Source organism: Lampetra fluviatilis, chromosome 52 (assembly GCF_964198595.1).
Source record: "Lampetra fluviatilis chromosome 52, kcLamFluv1.1, whole genome shotgun sequence".
NCBI lineage: Eukaryota > Metazoa > Chordata > Hyperoartia > Petromyzontiformes > Petromyzontidae > Lampetra > Lampetra fluviatilis.
The window spans coordinates 1,913,793-1,928,205 of NC_136326.1; the positions used below are offsets into that span (position 1 = coordinate 1,913,793).

General features: G+C 48.1%; 1 protein-coding gene across 3 annotated transcripts in view; it reads left to right on the plus strand.

Moving 5' to 3' along the window:
* The window catches only part of LOC144949079 (reticulon-1-A-like), a 56,392-nt gene that overhangs the window by 1,146 nt on the left and 40,833 nt on the right, over nucleotides 1-14,413 (plus strand). The window contains exons 1-4 of one of the 3 annotated variants that reach the window (XM_078878911.1): nucleotides 2,546-2,702; nucleotides 4,364-4,811; nucleotides 6,212-6,590; nucleotides 6,874-7,581. In XM_078878911.1, coding sequence (XP_078735037.1) covers nucleotides 4,467-4,811; nucleotides 6,212-6,590; nucleotides 6,874-7,581 — 1,432 coding nt within the window. In that variant the 5' untranslated portion in view covers nucleotides 2,546-2,702; nucleotides 4,364-4,466. Of the gene's footprint in view, nucleotides 1-2,545; nucleotides 2,703-4,363; nucleotides 4,812-6,211; nucleotides 6,591-6,873; nucleotides 7,582-14,413 lie in introns of those variants that run through there. The other 2 variants (XM_078878910.1, XM_078878912.1) reach the window with 2 other exon arrangements.

The following is a 14,413-nucleotide window of genomic DNA, read 5'->3' on the forward strand; positions in this document are numbered from 1 at the left end:
GATGTTAACTACCTCGTCTGGATGCAGGAGGTCGTGGGTTCGAGGTGGCTTGGAGATGTTAACTACCTCGTCTGGATGCAGGAGGTCGTGGTTCGTTCCCGACCCTGATGCCTGCTGTATATTTGGAGTTTGCGTGTCTCTCTCTCATCATCACGGTGGCTAGGAGATGTTAACTACCTCGTCTGGTATGAAGGAGGTCGTGGGTTCGAGGTGGCTAGGAGATGTTAACTACCTCGGCTGGTGTGCAGGAGGTAGTGGGTTCGAGGTGGCTAGGAGATGTTAACTACCTCGCCTGGTATGCAGGAGGTCGTGGGTTCGAGCTGGCTAGGAGATGTTAACTACCTCGCCTGGTATGGAGGAGGTCGTGGGTTCGAGGTGGCTCGGAGATGTTAACTACTTCACCTGGTATGCAGGTGATTGTGGGTTCGATCCCGACCCTGACGCCTGGTGTATATTTGGAGTTTGCGTGTCTCTCTCTCATCATCATCATCACAATGTCTAGGAGATGTTAACTACCTCGCCTGGTATGAAGGAGCTCGTGGGTTCGATCCCTACCTTGACGCCTGCTGCTGTATATTTGGAGTTTGTGTGTCTCTCTCGCTCCCCGTGGTCGTTTGGATTGTTCTCCAGGTCCTCTGGGTTTCCCCTCCACATTTAGAATCAACGTACGTTCATAGTATTTGGCTGCTATAATTATAACTCGATAATAATAACTCAACTTCGTTGCGATATGGACAACAAATGACAACTCAACTTCCTTAAGTTATCATTTGTGGCCAGGTTGCTTCTTTAAAAGAGCTATATAGCTCAGTGGTCAAAAAAAGTAGTTTTAGTTTAAATAGTTTAAAGATTGAGTGGTTTGCCACTTGTCGGCCACATAATATCCTTTATACATTTGGCCTAAAGAAATATATTTGAGTCGAGCTATCCGATTATATAAGTAGTGTAATTTATTACACCCATCGGTTTGATTATTATTTGACTAATCGGACAGGGGCGGTTTCTTCATTAGGGCGATTGGGCGACGCACCACCAATGTCATTCAACCACAGAGTCACGCTAGCCGTCACTGTGCCTCTGGATATAGTCCAATCAGCGTCATGCTACGTTCTGTGGAGTACCGCCTCTTTTTGGGCGATTTCCCTCCAGCTGAGAATCGCCCCGAGTGGTCCCATAGACTTACATTCAAAGATGTTTTTTTTCGAACGGGGGCGCTGCAATGCATTCTCTATGGCTTCCGGGAGGGCTCGCCCTAACGTGCTTACGTCATCATACGTGCTTACGTCATCATACGTAAGCACGTTTCATCCAACAATATAATTTGTCGCCACCTAGTGGAATCTTTAATAAAAGAAACTTGAGTGGTTTGTTTTAATAGTGAGTATAGAAAGAAACAAGATGTATTGTAAGAGTCACTTTATTTTTCATTAATATTAAAGAAGTAAAGTTGCCTTTACATGCTTAAGCTGTTAATTTATCCATTGCATGGGTGGACCTTATCCTTATCAATCATCCAGACATTTGCCCTCCCTGAGAGATTTTGCATGAGCCGCCACTGTAATCGGATAATGTTAAAATAGTAGAGGGGGAGGGAAGACTGACCCCTGCTCCAACGCGTGCCACTTTCCGGGAGGTGATGGGCAGTGATGGGCATCAGAGGGCAATTCAACATTATCGATTGTTTTACTGTACTTCTGTGCTCCCCCACCAACCTGCACTGACCAGCATGGTGAGGTGTGGTCATATAACCCCCTGAACCCACACGATATGGGGTGGCCCTCATCCAGCAGTCGATTGGCAAAAATGGATGTACATGTTCTGGGTGTATGTATCTATGTTGAACTTCTTTCGCACCGTACGTTGCCCATATCTCACTGTTCTATGGGGCATTTGGACAGGTGGTGTGGCATTTAAACTCTATGAATCCTCACTGTATTGTATGTTATCCCTGTATGATTTTTTTAAGAAGCCAAATTATATTATGTTTTTGTTCAGTCGTTGGTGACCAGTCCAAAACCATCAGCTCCGTTACACTTGAGTAATCACAGGTGACTGGATTCAGTGCTCGGACACAGCCATCATCAACTTCCATCCATTGAAGTCATTCGGTGACTTCCCGTTAATTTGAACATCTTTAAGAACACTCTGAGAATTTTACGTTCACAAGGGGAGGGTTATGCACCCCCCTCTCAAGGCTTTTATCACTCAAAAATACAAACCTTGACTTCCTTCCCCACATTTCCAGGAAAAGGTCCTGAGGCTCATTGACCCACAATAATGGACCCTTCAGAAATCCGCCAGGCTGAGAGTGGTAGCGTGAGAGCCTTCCGAATTTCACTGAGCCGCAATAATGGACCCTTTCATAAACAAAAAAAATAAGCTTGCTGATAACTGCAGGCCGACTCTTGCGTGTTTGTCACAGCCGCGAGTTCCATGTGGGTGTATTTTTTCACAACTGATGAATTATTAAGCTATCTGCAGTGTTAGATTTTTTTTTAGGGGGGGGGAGAAATTCAGTCGGTGATAAAAGCGCGATGATGCTCAGCTCAAGCCGCTGTTATCATCTCGTATTCAATTGAACTCGTTCTCTTAGAAATTCAAATGTGTCCGTGAATCGTACACATACACTCTCGACAGACATGTACAACAGCTTGTATATGAGAATCGCAACTGGAAATCATCGACGGACCGAAGAGGCAGAGGTAAGATAGCATTTCTACACTTATGGTCTTAAACCAATGTTATATGTATTTGTACATGTACATCCTCTGATGTCACTCCACTGCTGGATCACGCCGTGCGGGTTGTGGGCTTTATTGACCGTGCTTCGCCGTGCTGGTGAGCGCAGTTTGGAACATTGGGGAGCACAGTGCGACAATCGCTTTTGCTACTCTGCCCTCTGCCGCTCACAACGTAGCCTCTGACAAAATCACCCTGAATGTGCCTGATCTCGTCGGATCTGTTTTAAACTAAGCAGAGTTGAGCCTGTATAGGTCTTGGATGGGTGACTGGCATGCACAACAGATGTGTCGGCTTTGGGGGTACGTGGTTGTCACTGATATGTGTATTTGTTGCCAGCCTGTTTGCACCGGGGCTGAGAATCTGGCTATCACTTTCTGGCGAATTCATATTGAGGTTGAGATGTCAATTGAACCATCATATCTACATTGTCGATAGTATAAGTGTTGAGGTCTTTGGGTGGCTTATGATCAGGGCACTGATCCAGCACCACCGTGATTCTGGGATTGATTCCAAGTTTCTCAATTGCAGTGAGCTGATGGTCTCAGCCTGGTCTCCAGTGATTGCACACACACACACAAAAAACCCTATAACTAAATTTGGAGTTAAATTCATGTTGCTAAATTCCAGCTCTGAAAAATAAAATATCAGTTTGACTCTCATGGGCAAAGATTTCTCTGTGTGGCAGGTTATGTCCAACAGAGCGCCGCCCTGTGAATAAAACATTGGGAACTGGAGATATCACGAACAACTTCTTGTTCTGTGAGATATCACAGTTCGGTGATGTGATGTCTTCTTCCGTGGCCCGTTTTCCAACACGCCGGGTTGCACTGCTCTGTGACGGTTCCAAATAGAAACCTCATCTCGTAAAAAATGCCAATTGCACAATTTTGAAAAATTAATTGGACAAGGACAAAACATACATAAGTGGTTAGTCAACAGTGATTGTCCGATGAATATACTGGTCCTTGACGTAGGAATGTGGAAAATAAGTGTTCGCTCTGGACCACCAACCGGTGGCGCAGTAGTGCGGTCTGCATGGGCTCTGATGCAAGAAGTTAAATTGGGCCCTCTATCCAATTTTTCTCCCTTTGGTAGCCTAGAGCGCGTGCCCCTCCGACATTCATTGGGTTCTAGATTTGAAGCTTTCATGACTGAAAAGATTCATACTCTTTGTTTTTTTCGGTGAAGTCACGTAAGTGATTTTGGCTGTAACGGTTCCACCTGAAGACGGAAGAAGCTTGTGTTGCCTCCGAAACGTCGTGATTTAATTGAGTTGTTTTCGATTTAAAGCTTTCGTGACTGCAGGGATTCATCTTCTTGGTTCTTTCGGTAAAGTCACGTAGAAGGGAAATAGTAAAAAAGTAATAAAAATAATTTATTATATTATTATAATTTTGCATTATATTATTTTATTATATTATTTTATTATGTTTTTTTCCCCCCTTCTACGTGACTTTACTGAAAGAACCAAGAAGATGAGTTGTTTTCATTTATTTTATTTTATTATATATTTTACCTATGTGACTTTACCAAAAAAAAACAAAGAGTGTTCATTGGGTTACACCACTGTCGCTAAAGGAGAGGAATACGCACAATGTCCTGCATTTCGTTGTCATTCCAGGGCTTCTCCGTTCGCTGAACCCCTTTACAAGGAAGCATTTGTCGATCTGCAACTGAGTCGCAACAAACCGGACCTCCGATTGTCTACCACCACCGCTGCCACAATGGACATGGCGTCGTCGCCAGCAGCCACATTCCCCGTCTCCTTACAGCCGCATTCCCTGGTGGCAAAGCAGCAGCTGCAGCAGCAGCAACAGCAGCAGCAGCAGCAACAGCAGCAGCAGCAGCAGCAGGACAGTCCCAACTCCCCTTCGGATTCATCCCCTGACCTGGGCGTGATCCTGGTGGGCGCCGACGGCGTTGGCGGCGATGGTGGCGGCGGTGGCGGCCTCGTCACGACGCCCGAGGGGCCATGGGCCCGTCCGGCCGAGCGACGGCCCCTGCCGCGCTTCCTGAGCACGGACTCGGGCGTCGAGTCGCCGTCGTCCGATGCCGAGTCTCCCTCGCAGGTAGGGTCGCGGTGATGTCGCGACGCTCGGATACGCCGCACAATATGAGATCCACTGGTAATTGCGTCGTCCGTTTTTGCGTGATATCCTCATATGGTCATTCACGTGGCGAATTAAATGTTTGTTGTTGTATGTATGGGTTTATTTTTATTTTTAAATCCTTTATATTAAGTTCACTTGCTTGCTTGCGCGCTTACGACCGTGCAAATCTTTCGGTCGTTTTTTAACCCACTTCCCGTGATCCAATCGAGCTGACATTTTGCACACAGACTTGTTGTGCGTGACAATTTATTTTCGTGAAATTTTTTTTCCAAAATTTTACACTTTTTAGGAAAAAAAAAATTATATTTAATTACCAATTGCTTAATGGTGACAGTCAATCATCTGACCCATAGGTGACAGCCATCTCAAGCCAGAGGACGAGAGGACTCTAGCCGCCACGCATATAAAGGATTTATAGTGAAAAACTTTGTTTTAACGGGTAAATTTTTTTGCAACAAAACGCGAGCCCGGTACAATACGCCAATCGACATTGGTGGGTGGGGGGGGGGAACAGAAACTCCGAGAGAGTTACAATTCGGCATGACGGGACCGTAGGAGCATTAAATGCTTCTTAAATACTTTATTTTAACTCCTTCAGGACGTCTGGATAAATAAAATCGTCAATAAGAGTCTCGGGGACTCCTGATAGCGGAGGGCCCTCTGCCTGGAGTGGAGTGAGCAAGCAATTCCTAGGGCTGCTCCTTTACCCATATATCTAATTTGCTGACAATATTTATGAACTAATGATAATTAAAGTGCACTGGGAAATAAAGTAAAACAAAATAGACACTATATTCTTGGCTCTTTCTGTAAAGTCACGTAGAAGGGAAATAATAAAATAATATAAATTTAAAAAATAATTCTCACAACGTTTCGATTGCAACACAAGCAATCATCATCAGGTGTGAAATCCACAGCAAGATACTGTTTTCTGGATGATAAGATGATCTGGAAAGTAAGATACAGTTACAGTATACAATTCAGGTCATACACGTAACACAAACCTACCAGATTATACGGTGCACCCCCAATTCTTGCTTTACAATACACAGGAGCATGATATTACCAACTACACGAGTGCTTTGCAATACGTTTTATGGAGTAATTGACGGCATGGAGATGATATGATGACGCAATTTTCTGAAAGCATGTGCAGTATAAGTGTTGTAGATTGTAAAGTAAACTTTAAAAGCAATTTTTTTTCGTACACGAACTGCACCAAAGCACAAAAAACAAGACGATAGAAATGGTGGAGTACGATTACACAGTTACGGGAAACTGACATCGCGATAATCGTCACGAAATTTCATCTCGTATCGTGTCGTGAGAAATGACATCGCGGCGACCCCTACCCGCAGGCGAGCGCGACTCTCAAGCCGCGCCGAGCGTCGATCGCGGTGGTGGAACGCGTGAAGCCACAGGCCGGCGGGAGCGGCTGTCCTTTCCCCGTCGACCCTGCACCATCGGCGGTCGCGGTAACAACCCGAGGAGAAGGTGACGGTGGTGACGGCGATGGTGGCCTCCGTCCGGCGCTGGCGGCCGGTGCCGGAGGGCGGCTGGACAAGTCGGAGATGGAACCGAGCGGTTGCTTGGCGGGCGAGGGCGGTGAAAGGGAGCTTGTGGAGAGGGGTCGCGGAACCACGGCGGTGGTGGTGGCGGCAGGGGTCGCCTGCTGCCCGCAGGTCAAGCGGCCGTGCAGCCTTGCGATGGAGCAAAGCGTCGCACGGCGCCAGACAGGTGAGCTTGCCTTACCCCGCGCGTTACCGTGTTCTCCAGATTATAATGCCAAAGCCCTATTACTTTCCCGAACAATGTCGAATTTTCGTTTGTTCTCTGATCCATGTGTTCTAAGCATGTATCTCTCCTCTGCATACTTTCAGATTGTGTTCTATTTTTTTTAATTTGTCAAATGTTTAAAAATTCATGTCAATGCAGGTATGCAGCATTGATTCAACATTATCTTCTTTGCTACCGCTACTATTGTTACCGCTCCTGCTGCTGCTGCTGCTGCCGCCGCCAGCAGGTGATGGTGGCGGGGAGGCCCACCCCGGGCGCGTGGGGGGGTCGCGCGCGCTGCGCTCGCTGCACCTGGCGCGCTCCGTGCGCGACTCGTGGCGTCCCGACGACGGCGCCGCGCTACTCGCCTCCCCGACGCTGCTGCGCGCCCCGCGCTCCTCCGAGCCGCCCTCCTCCTCGGTGACCTCCCCGGTGACCTCCTCGGACGATCCCGCAGCTCGCGGGCCGTCGTCTCCACCGCCGGCGCCGCCCGCGACGTCGGCGCCTGCCCCCGCCGGCTACAGCCTCCTGCGCGCGGAACGCGAGGAGGAGCTCGACAGCGAGCTGGTCCTCGACGGCTCCTCGTCGTCCTCCTCTTCGTACGACGGCGAAGACGACCGAGGCTGTCGGGGCTCGGCCCGCCGGTTCGGCGCCGGCGGGCCCTGGGCGCGCAGGCACACGCTGCCGGCGGCGTGGCCCTCGTCGCGCGGCCTGCCGGCGTTCCCCCTGGACGGGGCCGGCAGGGCCGCCGGGCGGGTGAGGGCCAGGCGGGGGGACGCCGCGGGGAAGGGTGGATGCGGCGCGAGGGGCGTGGTGGCGACGGCGCCCCCCCGGCTGACGGCGCGCGTGCCCCCCACGCACGTGGCCCTGCTGGGCCTCCTGTGGCTGGGTGGTTTCCCCTCGCTGCTGTGCCTGCCCGCCGTGCTGGCCGCGGGGATGGGCCGACGAGCAGGTAACTACTGCGGGGTGGTGGGCGGCGAGGTAGAGGGCGAGTGGGTTGAGGGCTGGGGGAGTGAGTGGGTTCATTGGTGGGTGGGTGGGAGTGAGGCGGTGGGCAGGTGAGGAGGAGTTGGGAGAGTGGGGTGATGGGTGGCTTGGTAGGTGGGTGAGTGGGGCGAGAAGTGGTTGAGTGAGGATGTTAATACTGTAGGTGGGATGGTGGGTAACCAGGTGAGTGGGTGGCTGAGTGGGTTTGAAAGGTTGAGTGATGGGGTGAGTGGATTAGTAGGTGGGTGAGTAAGTGAGTCAGTGAATGGGTTGATGTGTGAATGGGTGAGTGAATGGGTGGGTAGGTTGGTAAGTGGGTGATTGGGGCAGGAAGTGGTTGAGTGAGTAGGTTAGTAGGTGGGATGGTGGGTAACCACGTGAGTGGGTGGCTGAGTGGGTTTGAAAGGTTGAGTGATGGGGTGAGTGGATTAGTAGGTGGGTGAGTAAATGAGTGAGTGAGTGAATAGGTTGATGTGTGAATGGGTAAGTGAATGGGTGGGTAGGTTGGTAAGTGGGTGATTGGGGCAGGAAGTGGTTGAGTGAGTAGGTTAGTAGGTGGGATAGTGGGTAACCAGGTGAGTGGGTGGCTGAGTGGGTTTGAAAGGTTGAGTGATGGGGTGAGTGGATTAGTAGGTGGGTGAGTAAATGAGTGGGTGAGTGAATGGGTTGATGTATGAATTGGTGAGTGAATGAGTGGGTAGGTTGGTAGTTGGGTGAGTGGGTGAGTGGGGCAGGAAGTGGTTGAGTGAGAAGGTTAGTAGGTGGGATGGTGGGTAACCAGGTGAGTGGGTGGCTGAGTGGGTTTGAAAGGTTGAGTGATGGGGTGAGCGGATTAGTAGGTGGGTGAGTAAGTGAGTCAGTGAATGGGTTGATGTGTGAATGGGTGAGTGAATGGGTCAGTGGGTTGGTAGGTGGGTGGGAGGGCGAGTGAGTGGGTGGTTGAATAATTGAGTAGGTGAGTGAGTGGGTGGGTAGACATGTCAGTGTGTGATTGACGGAGTGGAACGGTAGGCGGGTAGGTGAGTGAGTGGGTGGTGCTGTTAACTGCACAGACCTGAATCCCACTAAGTATTTGAGTGGTGAATCGTATATTTTCCTATTACAGGAATTGATGTCATGCGTCACAGTGCTTTCATTCCCAAGTGTGATGATGATGTACTTGTGCACACACACACGATTCTTTTGTCAATCCACTGCTGGATGAGCACCTCCCCATGCTGTGCAGACCGGGGTTATTGAGCCATACTTCACCGTGCAGGTCTTTGCGGGTTGGAGAAGACGTAGCATTGAATAATGTAACGATATATTTGACTGCACTGCACTGTGCTGATAACATAGAACCACAGGGTATAACACACGTTATTATCCATGTACTCACATTTATGTGCAATATTATGGGGTGGGGTATTTCGCCTTTAAAATAACCCCAAAAATCTTTTTTGTTCTTTCGGTAAAGTCACGTAGAATGGAAATAATAAAGAAGACAGAGTTCTCGACAGACCTATTCTTCACCTGAGGACGGCTGCTTGCGTTGTGGCCGAAACGTCGTGAGAATTATTTTATTATGTTTTATTATTTTATTATTTCCATTCTACGTGACTTTACCGAAAGAACCAAGAAGATGAATCCCTGCAGTCACGAAAGCTTTAAATCGAAACCCCAAAAATGTTATGTTGATCAGCTTGCAGGTCTTCTCCCATATGAATGTTTGCCAGTAACATTTGTTCTTTAAACAAAGTAACCGTGTCATCTTCACTGTCTGATAAGCAAGGAGTGGATGTGCTTATGCCACTGTACGAATGCCACTGAATGTGCTTATGGTTTTTGGCAGGAGCTATGCATTAACATTTCATGATCCAATGTGGTATTTTTTTTGAGAAAATGTTCATTTAAGTGTTCACGCTTGAGTTAATTTATGTTTTACATCGTGATGTCCCATCCCATACAAAGTTTTCTTGTCGAAGCAAACGATGCTGGCAACATACGAATGTGTATGAATGCCCATCCCATCACGTTTCAACAGTAAATTGATAAAAATATAGTCAAACGCCTCTTAAGCATTGTAGTTTATTTTGCATGGCAGGGGTACTCCCATCTCCGTGACGCGGCCCCAGCGCTAGCGCGTTCGCCGCTTATTGCAGAGTTTCGAATCCAGCAGGTCCCCCTGGTTAATGCAGCGTGCGTGTGTGTTCACCGTAACATTGTAGCTCAGTGGGCCTGACCTGCCAAAATAAAATAATTTAACAGTTTATATATTTTTTTTGTATTTTGTTACTTTGCGTTGAATTTTGTTTTGCTGTTTTTTTGCATGATGTACTGTGAAGAAGGGCCATTGCCCGAAACGTCGCCTGTCATATCATTCTGCCACAGTGTTACTGACGTACGTGTTGAGTTTTTCTTTTATGTCATGCATGCTCACTTTCGTCTGGTTCGCGTGTGGTTTTGATTATCTCCTTTGCATTTTCGTTTCGTGAAATCGTGGTTCCCAGCTGTCCCTTGCAATCGAGTATGAGCTCCCACTTGTGATGATGATGATGCTGAGGCTGATGTTGATGATGATGGCGATGGGCCCGTCATGGTGGCACGCACTTGCGGTGGTGGCACGGCCCAGCGGTTGTGCGTTCCCCGGCTGTTTCCTGCGGTTCTCGCTTCGGGCACAGTGGTCAGCCTGGTTAATACTGCGGGCGCATGATCCATAAATATACACGCCGTCTGCTTCACGGTGGTGAACTCCGGCCATGCTCGCAGTGGCTTTTGGCTGGCCATGGGGGCCGTCGGGCACGGGGTAGTCGTAGAATGTGGCGGGCAGGTTGGTCTTGATGAACACGAGCTTCTCCACAATCGTGGGCGCCAGTGAGTTCCTTCGCTTGGAATGGATGAAGCCCATCGGTGAGAAGTTGGCGAAGTGCGGTTCTGCAATTAGAACCAATTAAACCGGATTTCTCCCAAACTCAGATGATCGGGTTTAATATAAAAAGACAATTCAACCCGATTGTAAAAAACCCGACTGTGCCACCCTTGATTCAACCGCGCTGGTCAGCACAGGGCTGGTACATTTGCCATGACCGGGATCAAAGACCGGTCACCAGATTCGTGTTTCAGTTATCTTAAGCACGATGCAGCCACCGCATCCATGATTTAATTAAGTACTGTTTACTTGGCCCATTCGCTGTTGAACTAAATGTAATTTCCATCCACTCACTTATACATACTGTATTAGTGATGATAATAATGACGATAGGCATTGACTGATGATAAAAAAATGTCGAAAGACTATATAACACATTCCTGCGGAGGGAGCTGATAGGAACTTTGGGTTGCTCGGTCAATGGCCAGGGTCAATGGCGGCGTGGTGTATTCCGCAAATATGGCCGACTGTGAGGGCGGGCACAAGCCGGCGTGAGTAGGTTAAACGTTGAGTTTTACAAGGGCACCACGGGGTGACCAGCCCCTCCCCACCCAGCCCCACCCCACCCAGCCCCCACACAGCCCCACCCTCCCCACCCAGTCCCTCCCCACCCTCCCCTCCCCTCCCCACCCAGCCCCTCCCCACCCAGCCCCACCCTCCCCTCCCCACCCAGTCCCTCCCTGCACGACGGAGGGACGGACACAATAATCCCCTGTGGGCTGGTGTAACCAGTAGGTTCCTACCAGTATATTGATATACATGGTGCTTCAAAAAATGTTAACGCTTCTGAGAGTTTGCAACGACGCCACAATAAATGTGCTGCCTCCGGGCTCTGGATACCACCTGGAGAAGATTCCAGGCACGTGTTGACAACGATGGCCAACAAGTGGAGACCCTTTGACTTTTTGAAGCTATTAACATTGCATTTCTAATCATGTACACAGTGTATTATCCGTTTTTTTTCCAATGTAATTGTTTAAAAAAAAAATGCAACATTTTTTTTGAGGCACCTTATGTATGTCGACTGGTGATGGTCGTGGTGGTGGTAACGTTTAGGATGTTAGTGACGGCGATGATGATAGTGATGATGATAAAACTCCGTACACGTGGTGTTCAGGCTTTAGTAAAACCTCAGCAATCACGACGCGGTCGCTCTCGAACGCGGTCGTGTTTTCTGCGCGGTCCAGATGCCAGCCAAACAGCGAGTCTGCAGGACTACAGCAAACCGGGAAAAAATCCCAATGTAGCATCTGCCCCGACGCGAGTTCAAATGTAAGTCGAAGACCGTGTTGGCAGGGCTGTATGGAAAACAGGCTTGTTAACGATCCCCCATTGATTAACATCGATTCCTTTCAAAGCACATTTTGTATTGTTTTTCTCCCCTGCGTCATGAAACGGAAGAATGCATTTGGATGTCTCGCAGGGCGGTGCAAGCCTTCGTGCTAGAGAATGGCCTACGCAAGCGGATACGTAGAGCTACCTCTGAAATCCCGCCCCGTGACCTCTAATCCACTCGGTAAAGGGCAACACTTTCCCACCCACCCTACCAAAGAGATGCATATTACTGAGATTAGAGTAATGCTCTTCGTGTTTCTTTATTTTTACGTGATCTAACCCAAAAAAAAACTGTATTATGGATGATGTTGGTCACGAAAGCCTCCGTGTTAAACTGCTCTTAGTGTGACAGTCAAACCAACATTTTATTCTCAGAGCTGGAATTTAGCCACATGAACAGAACCGTACGAAATGTGTGTGTGTGTGGGAGATCACGCTGAAACCATCACCTCACTGGCCTTTCTATGGGTCATTGCCCGAAACGTCACCCACTATGTGCATTTCCTTTTCAGGGCATTAGTGTGATTGAGTGTTTCTGCGAACTCACTTTGCGCTTTGTTTACCCGGGAAAGCCTCACCGAGCCTCGCGATTCTTTTTCAGTAGGATCGCCACACTTTGTACGAAATAATTTTATCTTACGATTCCATTCCGATGACGTACGTGTATATTTGTAGCACGTGTATGTCATTGGAACGGAACTGGAAAAAAAAATGCATTTAACTTCATCGGTACCGAGGCTCCCACAAGGCAATGCGGGAGGGTGTGTTCAGAATTCGGCTCCAGCTATCCGAGAGTGGCGGTCGTGTCGTTACAGTTCTCTGCGGTGAGCACAACGTCTTTAAAAACAACGGAGGCTACATCTCTCTAAATAATATGAACCATGAGCCGCTTGCACGATCCGAGATTCAGCGGCAAATGGGAACCACCCTGCAACTTGCAGATGTCTCGGAACGGCAACTGGTTGACATCGATTCTTTCACGCGCCACACTCGCATTTTACCGGGCGGGTAATGATTGATTCTTAAATCCTTTATGTTAAGTTCACTTGCTTGCTTGCTTGCGCGTTTACGACCGTGCAAATATTTCGGTCGTTTTTTATCCCACTTCCCGTGATCCAATCGAGCTGACATTTTGCACACAGACTCGTTGTGCGTGACAATTTATTTTCGTGAAAAAAAATTCTAAATTTTCCACTTTTTAGGAAAAAAAAAATTCATATTTAATTTAAAATACCAATGTGACTCGTTGTGCGTGACAATTTATTTTCGTGAATTTTTTTTTCCAAAATGTTCAACATTTTAGGAATTTTTTTTTTATATTTAATTACCAATTGCTTAATGGTGGCAGGCTATCATCTGACCCATAGGTGGCAGCCATCTCAAGCCAGAGGATGAGAGGACTCTAGCCGCCACGCATATAAAGGATTTATAGTGAAAAACTTTGTTTTTACGGGTTAATTTATTTTACGATTTACGTATATGTTGTGCTGTACGTGCCGAGTTCATGGAAACCCTGCAGCCACAAGAGATGCAACACGCTCTGCAATGGCAAACCAATTATTGATTCTTGGATTGAATCGTGAGCTGGAATAGTGACGGTTTATGGATTTGATTTTGTGGGGCAGCGAGGTGCTTTTGAGTGGTCACCGCGACGTTTCTCTCTTGTTATAGAGGTTCGCGGTTTGGACCCCGTGGCCGCCCTGGTTAATAGGGGGGCCGCGGTCACGAGATGTTTAACTACCTCGCCCAGTTTGCAGGAGGTCGTGGTTTTCATCCAGACCCTGACGCCTGCTGCTGTATATTTGGAGTTTGCGTGTCTCTCTCTCTGTCATTATCATCACGGTGGCTAGGAGATGTTGACTACCTCGCCTGGTGTACAGGAGGTCGTGGTTTCCATCCCAACCCTGACGCCTGCTGCTGTATATTTGGAGTTTGCGTGTCTCTCTCTCTCATCATCATCACGGTGGCTAGGAGATGTTGACTACCTCTCCTGGTGTACAGGAGGTCGTGGTTTCCATCCCGACCCTGGCGCCTGCTGCTGTATATTTGGAGTTTGCGTGTCTCTCTCCCCATGGTCGCGTGGATTTTTTTTATCCGGGTCCTCCGCCTTTTCTATAAACGTGTGTTGAGCGTATTTGGTGACTGTTCATTTCCACTTGATAAGCCACTTAGTTGAGTTATCATTTGTGGCCAGGTCGCATCTGAAAAAGAGCTACATAGTGCAGTGGGGCCTTACCTGGTAAAATAAAACTTAAATTGTTTTAATACTGCTGTTGATGTATTAAGGGGCCGTCCATAAATGACGTCACGCACCTGGGGGGGGGGGTTCAGACATTTGTGACGATGTGTGACGAGGGGGGGGGGGGTTGAGAAATGTGACGTCACATCAAAATGCGCAACTTTAAATAAATATAGACAACACGTTCTACTTAATTAAATAGACTTTTTTAACAAATGTTTTCTCCTACAACATCAGAGCGCAGCGCCACATTAAATACGCACTACAATGACAATAGTTTAAAGCGATTTGAAGCATGTTTTATTTTGGTAGGGG